We start from the raw sequence: 23,018 nt of genomic DNA, 5'->3' as shown, positions 1-23,018 counted from the left end.
TGATGCAGCTGCAGGATTTCCATGCTCCTGAAGTCAAACAAACTCTGCCCTTCAGCAAGCCCATCAGACCACTGACCTTTGCCCAGTATCTACTGAATGAGTGCTCTGCCAAGATTTCAACCATGGGAAATGCCATTTTCTAGTCAGCAAAACATGGTCAGGAAACCCCTTTCCATAAGTTTTCAGCACATTCCACAATTTCATGGCATCTGCTCACTCAGCACCCCCTGAACACAGCACGACCCTGAGCATCAGGTCTGTGTGGAACTGGTGTGGGAATGAGCCCACGAGAAAAATCTTCAATTTCACACCACAGCTGCCTTTGGGTATCACACCATCCATGTCTCTGAGCGATGACAGCATGTGGATGTCCTGCACATGGTGGGAGAAGAGCCAGAACAGGGCCCTGAAGAGATCTGCTTGCTTGCTCTTGTGTAGCAGAGCTGGAAATAGGACAATGACAGAAGTAAACACTTTTCCATGGTGACCTCCAAGGAGCAGGGTCCATCCCAAAAAATTCATAAATGATCTCTCAAATAAATAACAGCCAATAAAGGTTTTTGATATCACAGCTGACTATATTAATGTAGTTTGGAGTAGGGCAAATTTGTTTTCAAATAGCACTGGTTGTACACTGCTCCTGTAAGACCTCATTGGTGGTTAGAGACGAGCAGCAGGGGCACGCCTGAGGCCTGATATGAATATTCATGATGACTCATTAGTTTGTAGGTTTTCCATTATCTGCTCATTAGCTGTTCAGTAAAAATTCAGAGAACAAATATGTGCTACTTATGTGTAGAGACACCCTGTGCTGGGCGGGTAGGTCCCAACCTTCTCCCCACACCAGTACTGTGCTTCACCAAACCTCTGTGCTTCACCAAAGCTCTTCTTTGCCTCGTCTCTGCAAGGTTTCACTCCTCCCATGGCTCCTACCTGCAGTGTCTGGAGGGATTTCCCTCTTGTACTTTTTGAGATGGCAGAATAATAGGTAAGAAAGTGGTAGAAAATTATTGCATGATATTCACAATGCAGAGAAAGAAACCTCCATCCCCAAACAGGCCAAAATATTAAGTTCTCACAGTGGGTGAAATGCTGTCTGCCCCACTAAAGATCAGTAGCAAAGTTCCCATTGACTTCAGTGAGGCTAGAATTTGGGTATTCATTTTTCCATGCTCTTCCCAGATGAAGTGTCCAGAGATGTTTCAAGATTTCCTTATGCCAAACAAGTTTTAAGGTTTCCTGAGGGGAAAACCCAGAATCATGGAATGACTTGGGTTAGAAGAGACCTTTAAAGGCCATCTAGTCCAATCCCCCTGCAATGAGCAGGGACATCTTCAACTAGACCAGGTTGCTCACAGCCTAGTCCAACCTGACCTTGAATGCCTCCAGGCGTGGGGCATCCACTGCCTCTCTGGGCAACCTGTTCCAGTATTTTAGCACACTCATAGCAAAAAATTTCTTCCAAATATCTAGTCTGACTCTACCTTCTTTCAGCTTAAACCCATTATACCTTGTCCTATTGCTACTAGCCCTGTGATATATTTTTGCACTTTGTAAGTGCAAACACACACACACACACACACACACACACACACACACACACACACACTTTATTAACTTCTTTGGTTCTGTTTGACTGTACAGCATCTTGGAGGAGAAAAAACCACCAAACTTGCAAGTTAATTAAAAAAAAAAAACAGCTAAAAATTGTTTTATGCTATGGCTCCATGCCTGTTCTCTACTTCCTTAATTCAATACCACAGAACATACAGACTTATTAAAAGCTTCTATTTTCACTTGGTCTGTAGGAGAGGAAGAGGATGAACATTCTAGAAACAAAACCAAAGGAAACTGAAAGCATTTTGAAAGCTCATTGTTCAGCGTCATTAAACACAAAACAATCACAAAATCTGTTAGGTTGGAAAAGACCTTTAGGATCACCAAATGCACTGCCAAGCACTGCCAAGTTCACCACACAAGAACAAAAACCATGCCCCTGAGTGCCACATGTTCATATCTTTTAAATACCTCCACACAATGACTGACTCTGCCACACAATGCCTTTCCCCCTTATTCTGTCACTTGTTACTTAGGAGAAGATACTGACTCCCACCTGGCTACAACCTCCTTTCAGGCAGTCCTAGAGAGCAATAAGGTCTCCCCCTAAGCCTCCTTTTCTCCAGGCTAAACAATCCCAGCTCCCTCAGCTGCTCCTCACGAGACTTGTGCTCCACTCTTCACCAGCTCCATTGCCCTTCTCAAGAAATGCTCCAGCACCTCAGTGTCTGTTTTGTAGAAAAGACACCAGGTGGACACAAACCCGTAAGTTTACAGAAAGCATTTTCAGATGGGATGACTGAGTTTTGTGCCAGTTTTGTGTAAGCTGATATGCTGTGAGGTATGCAAAACAATGAAGAAAATCAAGTCTTGCCAAAACCTAATACTGTAATTTTCATGCAGACACATTCATCTGTACTTCCCAGTCTTATTTGCAGGAGGTTAATAAATAAGACTCTGTTAGTTTTCTAACAGAAAACTACTGCGCCCTACAATAATTTTAAAATTAAGAACAAAACCCCCACCATCCAAAATTTTAGTAAAATAAGGTTCACATTCAGCTAAGCATCCTGTTACTTTAAGTCACTCCAAATCATCGTTGGTGCATTTCTAAATGCTGTGTGCTGAGAGTAGCAAAGCTTTTACAGTTCAGAATGGCAAGACAGACTTAATAAAAAATTAATATACTTGAAAAGCAGATCATTTATTAAGAGATCTTTTAAAAGCTTCCTTTCTTAAAAAGCAAAACTATCAGCCCACCTCTGCATCTCATCTAAAAGTATTTGCATACACAGCTGTTCTCCAAATTTCAACCATGTTCCTTTTTGTCTTCATGTTTTAAGACATGAATAGCAAGCGTTTAGTGAAGCAGTACCATGGTTCAGCAAGTGCCTTCTGCTTCCACACACTGATTTATCCTATCTGGACCCAGACACTCAGGTACCCTTCTCTCATACACAGGATTGAAGTCTCAGACCTTTAGCCCCAGGGCTGCATGAGATGGCAGTTTGGGGACTCCAGCTTCTAAACCTTCTCTTACCATAGCTGAAAGTCTTCCACAATAGTCAGGGTGAGGAGAGACTTTGTACCTCCTGGATCTTCCACTGTCCTTTTGTTTTACAAGTCCTTTTAGGCAGTCCTCTCTCACTAGCTGCCTGGGAACTGCACACAAAGCACAAGGGGTCTGGATGCCAAAGGTGCAAGACACACAGGTATCCCGTTACCAAACAGCAGAAGGCAAAAAAATAAATATTTCTTGGATAGTGGACCTGTAGCATTCTGCTCACTGGAAATTGTATCACCTTTGCATACTGCTGTCCTCAAGGCAGCATTTTATATGGAGACAAAGAAATAGCAGGACTCTGCATTGAGTGAGATATGACAGAGAAAAAAGGACAGACAATTTTGGACCAAGAGATTGATACTTCTGAGATATGTTTGATATCCTGCAATTCATGAGTGTTTTCAATCCCTGCATCTTCCTGAAGAAGCACCTCTCGCTGTTTCATCTTGCCTGCAAATAACATGACACCCCAGAAAATTTAAAATAATCCATTAAAAAGATTACTAGCTTTTCAGGACATGGCAGCTCAACTGTAGCCACAGAGTTACTCTCTTGGGAACAGGCTGTCATGAATACAGCGGTTATAAAAGACAGAACAAGTTGTGGGAAAGTTGCTCTGAAAGGAGGTTAAACGAGGAGAGTATGATGACCTTGGTCGTAAGTTTCAAAGGAGAGATGATGTAAAAGTCAGACATCACAAGGGAAGGAAGACAGAAAAGAAGAAAGCTGGGAAAACTCAGAAAGGGCAAGACACCAAGAAGGTGGAGACGACTTGCTGTGCCAAAAGCAAGAAACAGTAATAGCAGAGATACTAGCACTCTCTTACTCTTGTCATAAGATCATCATGCAAATTACTTTAGATTTAGAAGAATGACATTCAAGAGACTCCTTTTTTGATTATAAATGATTGTTTTTCATGTTTTTTTTTAAAGTCACTGCTTATTATTAATCAGTTTTGATGGGCAGCCACAACCAAGTTCCTAGGTAATCAAATGTAGAATATGCTTGAAGGCTGTTCATACCTACCAGGTGTCTCCACTTTAGATTGTACTGCAGCCCAAGGGACATCAACTGAGTATTTAGCAATAATGTAGTGACTGTAACAAATGGTAAAACTCAGCTATTGATCACCATTTGGGCTTTCAGGGAGAAAAATAAAAGGCATTTATGGGTTAATACTTCCGACTGCAATGTGCTTATTTAGAGGTTCACTTAATAGATGCCATCATCAGGAGATAAAAGTCCTTACACTGAACAGACAATTTTAATGGCCTTTCCCATTAAGCTATGGATGACATATTTCAAAGGGCAGATTACTGGAGTCTTTCTGCTAACAGCAAGGAATGTCAAATGAATTCAGAATATCAGTGAATATTTAAGCCATGGTAACAAGGATTTTAATATAGAGCTAAGTTATAATTCAGGACAAAACATCTTGACCAATTTATTCTCCTGTATATCACATTTATATCCACATTTATATTAAAATAGGCAATGGACCCTTACTGTTCATGGGAACAAAACTCCAGATGCTGTTATATTCTAAACTTAATGTGTTCAGTTACTGGTGTAGCAGCATTAATCACAATGAACAAGAGTTTTATGGCCTTGGAAAAATGGAACCTCCCAGATTTGTTAGACTACTTTGCTCAATAAAATGTTTCCTATAAACAAATGAGCTCTGAATATAATGCACTAAACATTATCACCCCATAATCAATAGGTATCAGGAAGACTGTTTTTAAGGTTTAGTTCCCTTCCCGTTCTCCTGCAGACTGCAATTATTCAGCTCTGTACTGCAGAGCTCCATTAAGCTCTTTGTTTTTCATTCAATGACTAGAATCAAGTGCGTATGGCCTCCACAGATGGATAAACTGCTGTAAAAAGAGATAAGTCAGCAATACCGATTGGCTCTGTTGTCTGAGCGTGCCTTTTGATTTTTGAATTACAGCCAAAAGCATCATCATTCTGTGTTTCCCCTTCAAGAGCCCTCGGTCACTCAGATGGTGCATACACTCACAGCACAGAGCTCTCCTTTGCAGAAACAGTATTCATAAAAAAAAGACAATTTCAGTACTTGTATTTGTTGAATGTAAATTTGTGGCACAGATGTTTTATCTCTCATCTTTCATGACATTGTTACTATATAATATGAAGTGATTGAAAGACAAGTTTTACTTTGATGCCCACCTCTTTGACTCAGATAAATGGTTTACCTCTGTGCAAAGCTGTAGGTAGCTTTCAAAGTGTAATTGGTCACACCATTTTCCTCTTCCCTTCCCTCTATGGCAAGTCAAAGTAACAGAACCACCATAAATCTCTGTGGTGGTTTCTTCTGTCTGTGTGTATGTGTGTGTGTATGAGCTCACACCAATCACTGAAGACACACTGCATTTTTCTTCACTGCTGAGGCCAGTACTGTCAGTATCAGCTTTCACAGGATGAGCTTGCATTTCCCTCCAGAGCTGCGACAAGAGCTGTTGTTTAGCTGTGAACACCTGCTGTGCACTTTGCACCTGAGTAAATGCCTGCTGGACACAGGAGGAACAGGACCAGAACAGGTCCCTGATGAAGCATTTCAGCTGGTTACAACTCTTTGTGAATTCAGCATTCAGCACTCAGGAATCTCCTAAGGCAGAATGCACTCTTGACATGACAGGATGACCTGTCTGCAAAAGCAGATAATATATAATATATTGTATAGAATGGTTATTCCCATTTGAATACAAAACCAATCAGACACCAATGATTTGGATTTTATGCAAACGTACAGGTAAAAACAAGACCATTGTCCTGGGATGACTAATAACTAAATAATATCTGCATAAACGGCAATAAAGTGACAAAAAAGGCAATTGTTACCTGCTTGTTCAAAGCCTTGTGAACATTCTGCAATCCCATGATTTCTATTACTGCAACCTCACCAGAGTTGCAAGTCCAGCTGACTGTGAAGGTCTAGGCCCTGTAGAATCTTATCCATGTGCACACTGTAGGAAGCAGGGACAGCAAAGGCAGATCAGCACCTGTGCTGTTCCAAAGGCGCTACCTAAGATTTTGGGTGAGGAAACACCCTCTTACAGATAGCTTACAGGTTACAACCTCTTTTGTGATTAAAAGGAAATTAATTTGATTTCTCAAGAGCTTATGGCTTCCCAACAAACCTTGGGAAACAAATTCTGAATACTAGCATATGCTCTAATCCATTTTCTAGTAATGAAAGCTTCTTTATTACTGTTTTTGGCTGACAACACTTGAGATAGCATGTTTATCATCATTCTTAAAACACTTGAGAGAGAACAATGTGGGTGGATTTTTTATTTCGGTTTTAACTTCTTTATTTCATTGCTATACAGCTGCATTACACTTGGCTTTAATCCCTCAAGCATTATTTTCCTTGGCAAAACAGTCACTGAACTGAGTAGAACTTACTATTGGAAAAATATGCTTGAAAAACCATTGTGATGTCAATGCCAACTGAAACCCATGGAGCTTAAAATGTCACAAACGGGCCTGTAGCTGAAATACAGAGCTCCTCTTTTTTTTTTTTTTTTTTTTGGTCTGAGCTAGGAATGTTGTAAGTCTTAGGTTGTGAAGTCAACTGTAAAAATCACAGAGTAGCCTCCTGAAGCTGAATGTGTGCTGAAACTGAATGTGTGCTTCCCTCCCTCCATAAACAAACATTTAGAGAACAATTATATAAAACTGGATGTAGGATAATTCCATAGGAAACAAATGACTGCATGGCTCCACTTCCAGTCTTGCCTGCATTAACTGTAGCTGTCTGTTATAAGCTGGGCTACAGGCTTCTCAGAGAAAAGAGAGAACCCGACTTTGTAAAACATCTTTAATATTCAAATATATAAATAAGCACTACTGAAGAATAATTCAGAAGACTGCGGTGATTCATTACGAACAGATGCTATAAACGGGAACAGTAACATTGCTAGGTAAGGAAGAAGCAAGCTATTTTAGGAGTCTTGAAAATCTCTTCTAGTTCTTCAGACAGATCATGCTGCTATAGTTATTTTATAAAAAATTATAATCTGAAAAGCACTTTAGTAAAAGAAACCTTTTACTGGAACTATTATTTAACCAAGACCTTCTACAGCACTAAAACACACAGCAATTGAGTTCCTGATACAGTTTTAAGAATGGGAGGGGTGAAAATAAGAACAAAAAAACCCTACCATACCTGCACCAGGAGCTATTTATTAGCATAACACTCTTCCTTTTAAAGATTTTGTAACAACTGAAGTATATACAAAGTCTTACAGCATTTACACAATAAAAAAGTTTCCTATTAGCTGATGTAGTATAAGGTAGTGCTGCAATTTACTTCAAAGCATGAATACAATAATAATGAAGCAGACCACTGTACTTTCAACTTCTCCACTACTATTCCACCACTGTCAGTTGAAGTGACAGTTAATTAAACCACTGGGAAGACAGATTGTTGAAAGATTTGTAACAGGTTGATTCGCAGCACTAACCGTCTTAAGGATTACAAAAAAAGAGAAAGGAAAAGCTACATACTGTCATGTTTCTACACTTTCCTAGAGCTGGAACAAACTTTCACAGCCTTAGATATATGCAAGACAACATAATCACATTTTTTCAGATATAGTTCAGCTACTGAGTGTATTTACTTCTGAATAGGAGGCGTTATATTGATATGGCTGTGTGTTTCCATTTCTGTTCATTAACTCTTCAAATAGATCTACAAAAAAAAATTAAGACAGCATGGAGTTCGTAGTCATGATGTGTTTTGACTAATAAAGGCATTCAATATCAGCTATAGGATCTAATTATTCCTGTCAAAAGTTTAAGACCAGGAATCTTTGAGTAAAAATCAAACCCACAAAATCCTGCACCTGCGCCATTTTAATCTGTTGACTCCAACCTTCTTTAAGCTTTTCCAACTGGTATAATACAAAATCATTAAAATGCTTACACCAACCCAAATGAAAGTCTCGTTTAGTTTATGAGAGGTCAAGCAGATTCACTAGACTACTTCTGCTGTAAAACAGAGGGAGCTTACCTAGGAAAAATAAACTTTTACTGAACAGTGCCTTACTACAAGTAGGGATATATAGTTTAACAATGATACATAATTTAAGAACATAGCATTCTTTGCCTTTTAGAAACAGCTTTCGTGTGCCAATAATGCACTTTCTACAAGAGATAAGGCTGCTTTGCCTATCGTTGTATGCCTAAACCTCCTATTTCGGCCAATTCCACTTTTCTTCCCCACAAAGGGATTCTGTTTCAACTTGGAAATGAGTAAAGTCAGTTGACAATATCTGTATTAAGACAAAAAGTGACATATATAAAATCCACGAGGAACCACATAAATACCAAAGAAGTCATATAATCTTTCCATGTAAACACTTTGATTATACTGAAGCCCTAATCAGATTCTTGTCTTAAACTTTTGGCAGATAATGTGTATGCTCAGCCAGGCTTTGTAGTTAGTTACTGTTCAAGTGGAAGCCAGGTCAGCTCACATGTTGACAGGCATGCAACTTGGAAACATTGCACAACAAGCAACACAAAGAGATTTGAGAAGGGTACAAGACTTCAAGTAGACTTCACAACCCTTCACAAACTGAATATTCACAGACAAAGATACAGTCCTTGCTTTTTTCTACGGTGGATTTCTCTCTCACACATGGGACACTTTCTGTGACTCTCTAGCTTGCTTGATGCTATACAACCACTTGATGATTCTGGCATTCCTTTCAATGGCAGAAATGCCATATGGCACCCGGTCATTGGCACTGTCATCATTTCTAAGGTCACTGTTGCTGTCCTGAGACTGTTCACAGTCTGAGCTAATCATGCTTGCACTGCGAAAGTTGAGGGATATAATATCAGAGTTAGCCCTTGCAAAGTTTTCCATCCCAAGGTTTTCAAGCTCTTCAGGATCCAGTCCGCAGTAGTTAAAGAACCGTTCAACGTCTGCGTCAACGCGAAAGTATCTGTCGCTTAAGTCTGATTTGGACCGCTGTAGGGAGGGCCTTCTACTAACTCCGCATCCAGACTCCACTGCCTCAATCTCTGGGGATTTCAGGGTGGCAATGGCAGCAATTTTGGGCTTTGGAGGCAGAGGTGGAGCTGAACTACTGCAGGGTATTGCTTTTAAGGGCTTTGCACTAGTTACTTTCCTAATGTCTGAAGAGCTGTGAGAGACATGCAAGAAAGTCTCTGCTGACTGATCTAGGAGCCTTCTGCTGACATTGGAGCTGCTCTCCTGGGGGCTGCTCCGGCCCTGCGTGGGGTAAACCTTCAAGGATTCGGCGAATGAGTGTCGGTTCAGCTCTGTCGAATCGGCCCTGTGGGGTGGCCAATTTCGGGGACCGTGCTTATGCCCTGAGCCTGAGCTGGAGCCTTCAGAGCTGTTGATGATGTTCTTCAAAATCTCAAGTTTCAGATTTTCTCTCTGGACTCCACTCTCAGTCTTTGCATTGTTGCTGAAGACTTTCAAGGTGGGGCTCCCCAGCGCTCGCTTGGCCGCAGGACAGACCGGCGGCTTCGCCAGCACCGCCGGCTTCACAGGCTCCTGCTTGGCATTGATGACCTCCTGGCTCTTGACGTATTTCGCCTTGTCGGCTTCGAGCCTCTCCACTGCACTCAGTCTTTTTGGATTAGGCTCCGCCTGCCTGCGAAAATAGTCGGGTCCTTTGTTCAGGATGCGGAGAGGAACGGCAGATGTGAAAGTCACGGCAGGGCTGACCGGCTTCACCATGCTACCTGTCGGTAATGTTTCTGTAGGCATGTTTGGTGGTCTTTCCCCCGCAGCCGTTTTGGATTCTTCTCTGGGATCTCCTAAATGCACGGTGCAGAAACATGTACATTAAGCACAATGAATAGCCGATGAATCCTGGGATCTGAGCGTTAGCAGCAGTGCCTCATCTCACAGCTCATTAAATAGCACTGCGTTTCTCTTTTGAAGGCAGCCTTTGTAGGGCAAGGGCACCCGACACAAGTCCGTATTAGTCCGCTCCGCTGGCTCCTTTCTTCTCGCTGAAAGATGTGGGAGTCTGGCCGTCCCCCCTGCGCTCCAGGAGCGAGCGGCAGCGATCTGAAAGGCAGAATAACCAACCACACGTTAGCGGGAGCGCCTGACATCAGAGCGATAGCAACAGCCGCCTCCCGGCCCTCCTCTGCCTCCGCCGCCCGCTCGGGCAGGCAGCGCGCACGGAGCCCCTGCCCGCTCCTGCCCAGCACCCCTCTGCATCTCACAAGATGTGAATCGTTTGATATTTACACTCCGAGCTTCGATTTAACAAAATTACACTGGGGGGAAAAAAAATTTCCAAAAAAATTAAGCCTCATCACAATACAGCCATACATTTCTAGAGGGAGAAAGGGAAGCAGAATGAGACAATTCAGAGAATTGAAGCCACACATCTTCCAGTAAAAAAGGACTTCATATTAATGTATTTGGCTTAGTTAAGTAAATTTGTGAACATGTTTTATCTCTAACACCCAAATATTTTTCTCCTTATAGAAAAATATAAGGGGGTTAGAAAAATATAAGGGGATATAAATCTCAGCAATCAAGTGTATTTTCCTTGCTCATTAAATTGTGCAGAAAACAATCTGGTCTGAAAAGCAGAGAGCAAACAGAGACATGAAGAGTTTTAAGTGCAGTGCACATCCTTCATTGCTAATCAAATATAGAATCAACACATAAAGCCAGGAGATGTCACTAAATCCACCAATTCCAATTCCTATCTGTTTGAACAGTGGTATCCATAGCACTGGTGCTCCAGCAATAAAAGAAGGCCTTCCTAGCTCTCATGATCACCTTACAGGCTTAACAGAACAACAAAAAATGTCTTTGGTTTTTTATGTAAGATTTTGGGAACATGAAAAACCATTGTGACTGGGTTTGAAAAAGAAGAACTTGTCTTCAACATGTAGATAGATATAATAACTCAGGTCTTCTATCTATCAAGTAGTAAGTACAAATAAAATTTCTCTTCATCTAAATTATTTTAAGGTTTTATCACTGAGATTGTCACAACAGTCTAAAATCCAACACCATGGATGATATTACAAGTGCTGAAACAATTTTTCCTAAACGAGGCACTGAAGGGCACTTACCATGGAATCTACTTTTCAAGCAGTGATTTCGCTAATGGGTCTCATTTGTTTTATTACTGCCCCATTAATCTATGCTGCCCTCTTTAATATCCCATTTCTATTATCACTGTGATCTTCAGGGAGAAAAAGAAAAGCAGCTGCTCCATCTTCACTCTATCTTAAAGAACACAGAGCAGCATCCTTCCCTGGGATGATTTGCTTTCATGTTGCTGTCATCCTATGTGTTCTCATCCATCAATACTCAACTTGAAATTCCAGCTGAAGTTACATTAACAGTAAAAACAAAACAACCTCAATCACTGATGACCAGAATCATGTGATATATATAAATTAAATACTTTCTACATATTATCCAAGGTCAAAGCGAGCAAATAAAACATACAAATGCTATAATGAGATTATAGGAAAAGCTGAGCTTTCTCCTGAGGGCTCACTGTCACAAGCATTCTTCAAATACAAACTAACATATTTAGGTGGGTGATAAACCAGACACAGATTCAATGCAATTGAAAGGGTAGGGAAATGGTAATTAAGCTTCTCTTTCAATGTTGTTTTATAAATCCTAGTGCTAACTCCTCAGCTGTTTGACTTCCTGAATTTAAACTAAGTCTCCCTGAAAGAGAAAAAGCTTTCCTCATTTGAATCAACATATTTATTGGTACTGTTTTGAAATTAAGTATGAAACTTCCAAATGTGCAGAAGGCAATTCCAACTTGCATCTGCACACACATTTCTCTTCCGTACACACAAAGCAAATCTTTCCACATTGCCAGCTCAGAGCTGGATGGCTAAGTGTCTGTATAAATAACCCCATTGATGTGTATATTTAATACTTGTGTGCAGAAATCAAATCTGTGTGAGAGCAGGGGTTTTGTCAAGAGGACGAAAACCCCACAAACAACCGAGCTCTCAGTACTTAACACTGTCACCCAACTGAGTTAATACTACTTGAGCAAGCAAGAGAACTCTCCTGCTAGACCACTGTCATTAAAGGTGACCATGTCCTGCCCCTGAGGACAGCTGCCAACTCCATTCTCCTCTGGTGAGTGGCTCCGCACACCGCTACAGATCAGAGCCATGGGAACCAAGGCCTCCAGCTCAAGGCTGCTTTTGGAAGTCTTTTCCCAGCATTTAACAACTTCCTCACTTTGGATAGCTTTCATCAATGTCAGCAAGCATTGCCCAGTAGGCTGAGCATCCACACTGGCTTCAGCACCACACTTAAAAAGGAAAAAAAAGAAGAAAAGTAAATCCCACCATGCACGCATGTTCATCTGAGAGAACAAGTGTGTTTGTTTGCAAGCACATATGGAGCCAGGTGCCCCGGAGTCCATGGAAATATGCTGCAACTGGCAGTGTGCTTCAGGCATGTCTAGAAAGAAAAGCAAAGACCTGGTGAGGAGCCAGGACAGAAATGTCCACCTGAGCCAGCACAGGGAGCCTGGGGGGTAACAGCCAAGTGGTTTCGTGGCCAGCCATGGAGGCTTTGTACCTGTGGGACTGCTGCTATAAATTAAGGAACATACAGCTTGAAAAGGAATCAACTTTTTGTGTATTGTTTAAATTGCTCCATTTCACTGAAGTGCTGCATTAAAGTATCACCAGAAATCTTATTCAGTATTCTCATCTCAGAGAGATAAAAATTACTAACCAGATACAGTAAAAAAAGAAAGTGTGATGAAGGAGAGGTGGATGAATGTAAAATCTAATGAAACTTCTGCCTGTGCTGGTGATGGCTGCAGGCTGTTCCTACTGCTAACTGGGAAAACGAGTTCAATTTTTACCAGCTTCTCTTCTGTCCATGGGCACCTGAAACACCACAGCAACACTACAGAATCTTGCTACTTATTAATTTTATTGTTAATAAGAGGCTGAGAGCAGCAGTACAGTGATGTCTCAGGAAGACTCAGATTCCAGTTGTGAAGATCATCATTGCAGCAACCAGGGCATAGAAGTGGCTTTTTTTCTGGCTTAAACTCCAAAGAAACTCATGGCTTAGGCATCTGAATTCCCTTTCCCTGTTGGGTACATCTCTGGTACCAGTAACATCCTGCAGAAACTCAGGGCAAACAGGTTTTCTTCACCCACTCCCAGAAAAAACATGTTGAAATATTTTTAGGGACTCAAGAAATGTTCCTTTCTCTCTGTTTACATCCAGTGGTCTGCTGTATAGATGTAATCCTTCTATGGACTGAACAGTCTTTTTCAGGATTTTCTCTGGATTTCCATTACTGCTCTTCCTTACAAAACTACTAGACTTAAGAAATTATTTCAAGAAAAACAAAGACAAAAATCTTATAGATGCATTCAAACATAGTTCTATTTAACACCATGTATACATTAATAAAACCTGTCTGAAAGGTCTTACTGAGCTACTCTAATATCCCACAACTATTCCACACCTTCTGAGTAGAATACAAAATGCACAAAATTTTGGGTTTTTAAAGCTGCATTTTCAGCCAGACACTTCAATTCAGGATTCTTTTGTGGCAGAGATTCAAAGCACTTAATTCATTCTAGACATCACAATTTAATCACTCTTGAGTCCATAATATGCTTGTCAGATATTCATATTTAAATAACCAATGCTCTATCTGCATGATTTAGGGGAACACAACACAGCCCAGAGCAGCAATAGCTATACAAGTAACATTAACTACGAATAAATCTCCTATAACATATTCTTTCCTTACTTTAAAACCGAGGCAGTAGGAATAGATAAACTATGCAGAAACTTTGGAATCCTAGGTCCATATATTCTGAATATGCAGTTTCTTGAAATGTATGAGAAATTTATGAACAAAGCCCATTGTGGCAAGTATTTATTTCTAGCACTATTATGAATACAATAGCATTGTGCAATAACAGAGTTCATTTTTTCCTCTCATACCTAAAACTGCATTCTAAACACAGACTGAATGGTGTCAACTGACAGTAAATGACACACTTCCCTCCTCCGTTCTGTGGTGTCCTGTAGCTCCTACGCATTTGGCCACGTTTCACCCAGTCTTTGTCTAAAAGTATCCACAGAAAGGCATGACATATTTTAGCAGTATTCAAGCTACAGAAAAAGCAGCAAAAAAGCCATGTGAAAATGTGGTCCAAATGAAACGAGTGAAATTTCTGTCCTTGACTTTGGTGAGGACATTGCTTCACCTGACAAAGTTACAATGAAGCTCATTCTCCTGATTCATCCCTCTGGGACAGCAGATGAAGGGATTGCACAGAAGGGAGGATGATGTACAGTGGATAAATATAATGAAGGCTGACAGCCTTTACTCTGCCTTCCTTGATATTTAAAGGCCTGTGTCAATTTTATTTTCCAGGTGATAAAATATAACTACCACAGCCTCAAGATGCACCATAACATGACATAAATTCCAGTATAAATAATCAAGAAGTGGCTGCAACAGGACTCAAAGAGATCACAAAACAAAACTTACACAGGAACACAGGACACAGATGGAAAATCTCAGGTTCCCCTAATACCTGGGTGCATTTCAGAGCTGCAGGCTGTAGGCTTGCAAAGCCTACAAATGAGAGCTTCACTGAGAATCACTGGCTACAGGTCTGTGTGCTAAGTTATACTAATATGTATGCCTAAAACTGATACAAGTTATTCTGTGGATAATTGTCATTGTAAACCTCACATATATATGCTACTAAGTTTAAAAAAAACAGGCAAAGCCTAAGTAAACTTGGCTGAAATTGATAAAAGGTCATCCATATCCAGAATGGCAGCAGTATTTCATTTTTTAAGCCAATTTTAGATAAAGATGTGTATGCTGTGTAGTCTTGGTCTCACATAATATTAACTGTCAAGATAAAGCATGAGGAGATGAAATAGTCTTTCAGATCTACCATCACTCAAAATACAAATGAAAGTGCCTGTTTTCAGCTCTGTTCCTCCCTAAAACACGGTACAGTGAACAGCAAGAGCAACAGGCATCTGTTCAAGTATACATTTAAACCTTCAAAAGGTCATGAATAATGTGAACTACAGTGACCTGAAACTAAGGGTGGCAGAATTATGTAGGCAAGAGAAATTCCTACCAAATGGGAAGGTAGTAACCTCGGCGGTCACTTTTCACTGCTGATGTGTTACTTCCAACCAAAAAAACCCAAACTACAACTAGCCTTGTTTGCAATATTTTGCATAGCTAAGCATAATACAGGCTGATATATTTTTGTTAATTCTGCTTGGCTCTTACATCAAAGCTTTTAAGACAAAACTCTCCATAAATAAAACAGTGTCACCACTGAGCACTCTTCTATTTCAATGTGCAGTGAAAATGATGAGGCTTAAAGCAAGACATTGCCATAACCAGAAATGCTAACACTGCTAAGTTGAAATAGCTGCTGGAAAATCCATGGAGGTATAAACATCTGGAAAGCAGGAAAGCAACCTAGCAGCTATACTTACATACTAACCCTGTAATGTATGCCTAGGTCTCACTGGGAGCTAGATAGAGATGCCTCTTTGAAAGAAAAAACTTTAGAAAGTGTTTTGCTTCTTTTTAGTTCTGAAATCCATCACTGTTACATCTCCTACCCAGTAGCAGTAATCCACTCTCAGGGATGCTTCTGGGTTAAATACTGCCCTATAGATATCTCACAACAATGAAAACTCTGATTTCTTTCAACAGGCTGCATAAATGTAGAAGAAAGCCCAGAAATGAAATTCCCCTATCTTCCAATGAGACAGTACAAACCAAAATAAAATGTCTTATTATTTAGAGCAATACTACAGGCTGTGTTTGTAAAAGCTGTAGTGGAAATCAGTTCTGGTTTTTCTTTGGATGCCTGTGTTGCTTAGACAGCATTGTGCCCTTTGCAGTAATTTCAGTTGTCATTTAAACAACAAAACAAAACAAAACAAACAAACAAAAAAAACCCCAACAAACCAAAGAAGGGGCTAAAAATTCTCATAAGGAATATAACGTTTTACTACATTTGTAGCCTTATGTGAATATTTCTATTTCAGTGTGCATTTTATGGGAATGGTGCTCTAAACACTTGACAAAGTTTTAGGAAACACTCTTCCTGCTTGTTCATCAGCCAGTGTCAATGGTCTCAAATCTAAACTGTTTTTATACTTTTAATTCCACATCTCTCCATAACCATCATGTTTTAAATTTAAAGCCTCCTCCTAACAATAAGGCCACAATTCCCAGTTTATCCTATGGTGTCCTGAGCCTACACAGTTTTCCTAGGATTTTTTATGCACTTTTAGAGATCAACATAATCCCCTTTTTCAATACAGGATACTTGGCTCTGGTGTTCAGTTACATTTCAGAGGTTCATCAAACCCTGATATAGGTCCCTGCTGTACCAAGTCCCACCTGCTTGGTCCCTCTTCTCTGGAAAAAGGGAGGCTTTTACTTCTCTCCTACTTCTGCAAGATGCAGTAACTCCTGCTCTGCTCTGATGGAAGGAGCAGTGCTATCTGCACTACACCCTCCCTTTTTTTCTACTGATAGGAAAAGCTAGCATCTCATCTTCTTGCTCCTGGAGGATGTCTTTCATGGCCATGTTTGGATTTGGCATCCTGGTAAACTACCTTTTTTTCCTGGTAGTAGTGCTTCCAATGTGTGGGGGGAAAAAAAAGTTAATTGGGGGGTCACTGCTGCAAAGTAGGGGAAAAACAGAGGGAGACAGAAGAAAAAAAATTATTTCAATTATGAAGCTCAGCAAAAATGTTTTAAATGGAAAACTTTTCATTTTAGTTCTCATCTCAAGTCCATGGTAATTCTTAACAAATTCTTCCCACTTTCAGAGTGAGACATATTTTAAGCCACCAAAATCTTATGGCAGTAAGTTCCATAGAAATCATATGCACTTGCAAAGAAGGAAATAAAAATCTATCTGCAAAAATGTGGAGATACATCTGCAAAACACCCTCCTTCTAGTTTTACTACAGACACATCACCTCACTAGCAGGATTCTCAGGCTCCATCACCCATGTGGTACCCCCAATAACACTGCCAAGTCTGGTCCTCAACAGCAGAAGCTCAAGTCTCATCAGTAATCAGGCAGCTGAGAAACAGCTCAGTAACTTCTGCAGCATCCCTCACCAAAAAAATTACAGCTATTAACTCACCTACAGAACATACATCTTGACAGCAGTATTTTCAAAATGCCAATTCTGAACCATTTGTCACTGGGATAAATTAAACATAGTCCCAAATCCTTTAAATGTTTGAAAACTTGTATGAATGTTAAAGCATTCTACTGCAGCATAGCAGTGCAGCTATGGGATAGACTTGGCCTTAATTACACTATGGGGTAAGCCCTAAAACATAAACCATTTTTTCTTAGAAGAACTTTTATCTTGGAAATACTAAGAAATCAAACCAGATTTAAATGGATAAAGTGCAAGTATAGATTTTCAAAATGAATGTTTATATTAAATGTGCAGTGTGCCTACCAACACAGCCTTGTAGTCAAAGACTTAAGGACCCATGACCAGAAGACTTCTGTAGGTTCATCTCCTTTCTGGCTACTGCTGCATGGCAACATCAAGCTGAGCCTTCAAAACTCATCAGCACTGAAACACACACACCTAAATGGCATTTTCTGTGGGGAAACAGAGTCTGTGCTCACCATTTATGTGACAGCAGTACTCATAAAATCTTGGGTAGATTATATTTAAGCTTGGATCTCACCACAAAGCACATGTTCCTCTGCCAGTACTTTTCTCCCTCAACTAATACATTGAGAATCACTTGTGAACTCTTCTGCCTGCCTGCAAGGCCTCAGCTATGTCCTGAACATCAAACCAAGTCAAAACCTGGACACTTTCCTCATCTCCCATGTGACTTCTATGGCTGCCCATCTCCCCTGTTTCACATCTATGGAAGGGAACTGTGAAAAATCTGGAATGATCATGAGCATGTAGGATAGAAAGCATGTTCAGAGAAAGAGACCCCATGGGCATGTCCTGAGCACCCATGCCACCTAGCATAAGCAAAGTTCTTATTTCTTCTAAAAGACATGCAAGCAACTAAGCCTAATGATAATCCCCAAACTGTAGAAAAAACAGGGACCTCCTCACCTTAGTCATCCACACTGTCTCACCCAGCACGTAGCTGCCAGACCTCAAAACACAGTCCAAGCTGGGGAGGATGACAAAGAAAACACTTCCTCCTCCACTGGATTTGGAGTCCAGACTGGAAGCAGCCTTCCAGGGCAGATCCTCAAAGTACCAGGCTACACCTTGTATTATACAAATATCTCAAATGTGGCCGTCAAGGCTGCCAGACTCTTTCCAGTGGTGCCAGTGACAGGATAAGGAGCAATGGCCAGAAACAAAAACAGAGGAAGTTCCACAGAGGAAGAACTTCCTTACACTGAGGGTGGCAGAGCACTGGAACAGGCTCAGGGAGGTTGTGGAGTTTCCCTCTCTGGAGACATTCAAAATCCACCTGGACACCTTCCTGTGTCACCTGCTCCAGGTGACCCTGACTGGGCTGGTGGGTTGGATATGAGGTGATCTCCAGAGGTGCCTTCCAACCCTAACAATTTTGTGATTCAGTATGTAGAGACAGATCCTTTTCCAGCACTTCCTTTAAAGACTTCCACTTGAAAACAAACAAACAAACAAACAAAAAGTACTAGCAAGGTTTCTTTAAATAAAGAAAAGAGCAGAAAAAGACCACATATGGTACTTGACAAGGAAATTGGGTTACTAATCCTGCTCCAGTGCAATTAAGTAATTTCTAGCAAGTAGGACATTTCAGCTGAAATAGGAAGACCAACTCGCTTCTTCCTCAGGAGGTCAGAAACTCACCCCAGTTTGGGGACTGGGGATTTGATCCAATCTCTCATTTCTCAAAAGAGTTCAGTCATCTCTGATTTTATGTACATAAACACTGCTGCCAGCTTCTTCATGTGGGAATGGCAAGAATTTACCCAACTGTCATAAAAAGGCACAAGGCCCTGAAATATCAAGCTGCCATGTTTAGACTCTTGGTTATTGATGAAAGTTCTCTAAAACTGTTTACAATGAGAAATACATTAAAGGAGCATAATATCATAGGTATGAAGAGATTTTATGTGAGAAATAACCATAAACTCACAATGAAAACAGCTTCAGTTAGACACTCCCTTGCAATTACTCATCCTGCAAAACTCCAGAAATGTTCAAATACATGAAGACCCAAAGTAAACAAATACAGCCCAGAAAAGAAAAACAATTCCAATAATTTATGCAGTGAAAAAAACAGAAACCATAAAGAGCTATTATAAATAGAAAAAGACACCATACTTAAAATTTCCTTTCCTTTAGAGATGTATATAGTAAAAGAATCTTTTGAAAATGCCTATTTTCAAAGTTTCAAAACAAAGCTTAATAGCACCTTCCTGAAGTTTCTTACATGTTGTGAAAACACATTTGAAAGAAACAGTGCCTAAGCATACAGAATATTTCTTATAATACTTGTCAAGATTTTAAAAGCAAGAACCCAGAAAGCCACCTAATTATTTATATTTAAATATTTTCTTACTTTAACAGCTTGTTACATGGAAAATTCTTTTTCATAAATTCTATACAGGAACACAAGCATCTAATCTTTAGAAATAAATATTAAAATAAAGCTAATTAATGTCTGCTACTGAGATTTAAAACTTACAAGGCCACCTTTGAGAGGCAATATAGTAGGCACAATTAAAAATGAGCATAGTAAAACCAGTACCATCAGAAAAATGATAACGTTCAGCCAGGGGGATACAATAGAGCGGCCTAATTCTGACAACTGCAGACTTTGAGCTGCTCTTCTGATTAGCTGTGGGGTCTTGTTTGTCAAAACTCTTTGCATTAAACAGCCTTTTCTGTAACATGAGATATTACTGCAGTAAGGTCAGAATGGCTATTTAAAAATAATGTCTACAAATGAATTGCCCTGAGTTAACCATTTCTAAGCATTTCATTTCTAAGCTCTACACACATGAAATATTGCATATTTTTTTTTCTTAAATAAACACACTATAAAAGTTTTGACTAAGCAAAAACAAATCTAGTCTTTTTAAAATTACATTTGGAAAAAAAAAAAACCAGCAAAAATAAACCATAGATGATTTACAGCAGTGTTCTAGGGCACTGCAACCCTCAGAGCAACTGCATGAATCATTTCTTTCATTTTTGAATGGTAAAATTATATTTTTCTCTAGATAAGAGAATATTTTCCTATACCAGGATAGTTCATTCTCCGTTTCTCCAACCTCATGTCTAAAGGTACATGTTGTTAGAAGTCAAGAAAGAAAACTGAAGGCATGCATAGCATTATGTCTTGAAGATGTATCCGTATATTACAGAGTCTTCAAGCAGATGGTTGAACATACCAGTTTTGGCACTGGAACACAAGGCAATTTAGGTCTTCATTGTTATGATGATGTTGCAATTAATGATTATAGCTGTAAAACTAAACACAAGTGCTACACTTGTGCATGGTCACACACTTGTGTGTGTAACCACTCAGACTATACCAGCATTGACTACAGCTGTTGAGGTGTTTGCTGTTAGAATACACTGAGTATATTTTCTTCTTGGCTGCTGTATGGGAAATAGATGCCACAGAGTCCTCATGTTAAGCTACAGATCTTCACAAACTGTTCACAACCTATTTAACTGGAGATGAACATCCAGCTCCAGAAAGGACAGTAAGGCTTTTGACCCTGTCTCTCACAACAACTTCTCAATGAGCATCCAAACTTTTGTTTAACATGCAAATTTGACACTCAAAGTGGGGCTTTGTATTACTGATTAATTTAATGATCTTCACTAAAACAATATTCTTGAAAAGCCTCATTTTAGAAATCAGAATCTCCAGATTCTTTTGAATGGTTTTTGCCTATCTGAGGGGTTAGGTGAAGTTATGATGATGATGATGCTGGAAATTCTTCCTGACTCTGATTTTAAGAAACCATAAAATCCTCACCATCTTAAAGAAAACAAAAGCTATATCAAGTCATGACCACTACATTTAATTAAATGGAGAGAGGAAGGCAGTGCAGGGACTCCAAGAAAACAAACAAAACAAACAAACTAAAGAAACCCAAAACCTGGAATTCTGAGTGTGGAGACAGACATAAGAAAAGTGAGAAATGACAAGACACAGAGAAGTAAAGAGAAATGCTATTAGCCAGGCAAAGAGAGGAGAAGGTGTTGGGAATAGAGGAAGAAGCACTGAAGAGTGAGTTGGGAAGCAGGAGTAGATTACAAGGACAGAGAAGGATTATAGGAAAAAGGAAGAGACAGCTCAAGCTCTCTTCCTCATCTCCTCTCTCGCAGCTCCTCCATCCTGCAGAAGGAACAGAGATGGCATAAGGGCATTGTGGAGAAAGGTGAAGCTCTCAGTGAAGCTCCTCCTGAAGCAAAGCTCCTGCTAACCCAGACCATTTGGTTTGCAGCAGAGAGATACATCTTCTCTCTCCTGCAGCCTCTGTGCCGGGGGCACACTCTCTGCTGAGCTCAGAAGGCTGAGGGCAAAGGAGCTGGCACTGGGTGGTTGGTAGGAACATATCACAGAGGGATGCCAGGCTCAGAGCACCGTGCACTTTCAGGATGAAAATGCATAGTGGAGTAAATCCAGCAACCAGAAATACTGACCAGTCAATTGAATGAGTGCTGAGGTTTGCTGCAGACTCCTCAGTAAATCCAGTTCTTCTTTTTGGCAATGCTTCAGACCCCTTTCACATGCTGATTGCATGACCAGATACACAACAGGCTTGTCCCTGCAATGCCTGAACTAGGGATGCTCTTCACCCTGTCCTCACAGGTGTCACAGACTATTGCTTGGAAAGTCTGCTTAAACCACTCCTCCATTCCTGCCCTCCCTGAGAGTATCAGACTACCCTAAGATTGCTACATATCCATTCTCCTCTAAGGTATGTGATACACAGCCACACATATAGATCTCCCCTCTTCTGTAAACAAAAGTAAATCTCCCAACTGGAGGTTAATACAGGATTGATATTGGCTGCCCAAAGTAACGTAAGAAATTCATCCCAAACTCGGAAAGTGGATAGAGGTATGCCAGTCTTGTATCTACTGCTTTATCTTTTATTAAGAGATGAGTATCAGCAAAGTTTTCTAGTAGTTGACTGAAACTACTTAACCCTGCATGGCAGAGTTAAGATGCCTAAACCAGACAAATAATGGGATGTGGAAACCAAGGTGCCAAACTTCAAATGAGGACACATGGTGTCTCTTTTTTCATCTGCCCATGCCTGCTTCATAAAGGTAACCTCTCCTGCCAAGCTGCTCTGCCAGCACACCATCCCCAACTGCTGGGGAGCTGAGTCCCTCCACTGAAGGTGTCCCTCAGTCCCAGTTCCAGCTCATCACTGATCTGGACTGGTTTCAAGGCATGCTTTAAAAGTTAATGTAAAGGGAGGGCTGGTTGTGTCACCCCAGCCAGGACTGAATGCTGCTTTCATCATAAATCACAAATCCAATTTTTTCTGTTGACAAAATGAGCAATATATTTCCAACAAAACCACAGACCTACTGGAGCATCTGTATGAACACAAAACATTGAATCCCATTTCTAAGATGGCAGAAATAAATCCCATGCAGCATGACATGAAGGAGGTAAAAATATGAAATGTGACTGTAAAATTAGTGTAGGTTAACTTGTGATCACAAAAATTAACACAGATCTTTGAATGTTCCTGGTGTCAGTCACAGCTAAAATGGTTTTGCTGCCTTAATTTCATACTGTGTATCTGGAATTTCAAGTTCCCAATTCCTCAGCTGATAGAAATGGCTTCTGAGATGATTTTCACATTC

The 23,018-nt window shown here is 40.3% G+C and overlaps 1 protein-coding gene across 4 annotated transcripts in view; it reads right to left on the bottom strand.

Moving 5' to 3' along the window:
- Positions 1-6,421: 6,421 nt before the first annotated feature.
- The window catches only part of FAM110B (family with sequence similarity 110 member B), a 113,965-nt gene continuing 97,368 nt past the window's right edge, over positions 6,422-23,018 (bottom strand). For all 4 annotated transcript variants that reach the window (XM_036406223.2, XM_036406239.2, XM_036406228.1 and 1 more), the window contains one exon: positions 6,422-10,202. In XM_036406223.2, coding sequence (XP_036262116.1) covers positions 8,784-9,896 — 1,113 coding nt within the window. In that variant the 5' untranslated portion in view covers positions 9,897-10,202 and the 3' untranslated portion in view covers positions 6,422-8,783. The remainder of the gene's footprint in view (positions 10,203-23,018) is intronic.

Source organism: Molothrus ater, chromosome 1 (genome assembly GCF_012460135.2).
Source record: "Molothrus ater isolate BHLD 08-10-18 breed brown headed cowbird chromosome 1, BPBGC_Mater_1.1, whole genome shotgun sequence".
Lineage (NCBI taxonomy): Eukaryota > Metazoa > Chordata > Aves > Passeriformes > Icteridae > Molothrus > Molothrus ater.
This window is presented reverse-complemented; position numbering and strand designations above follow the sequence as displayed.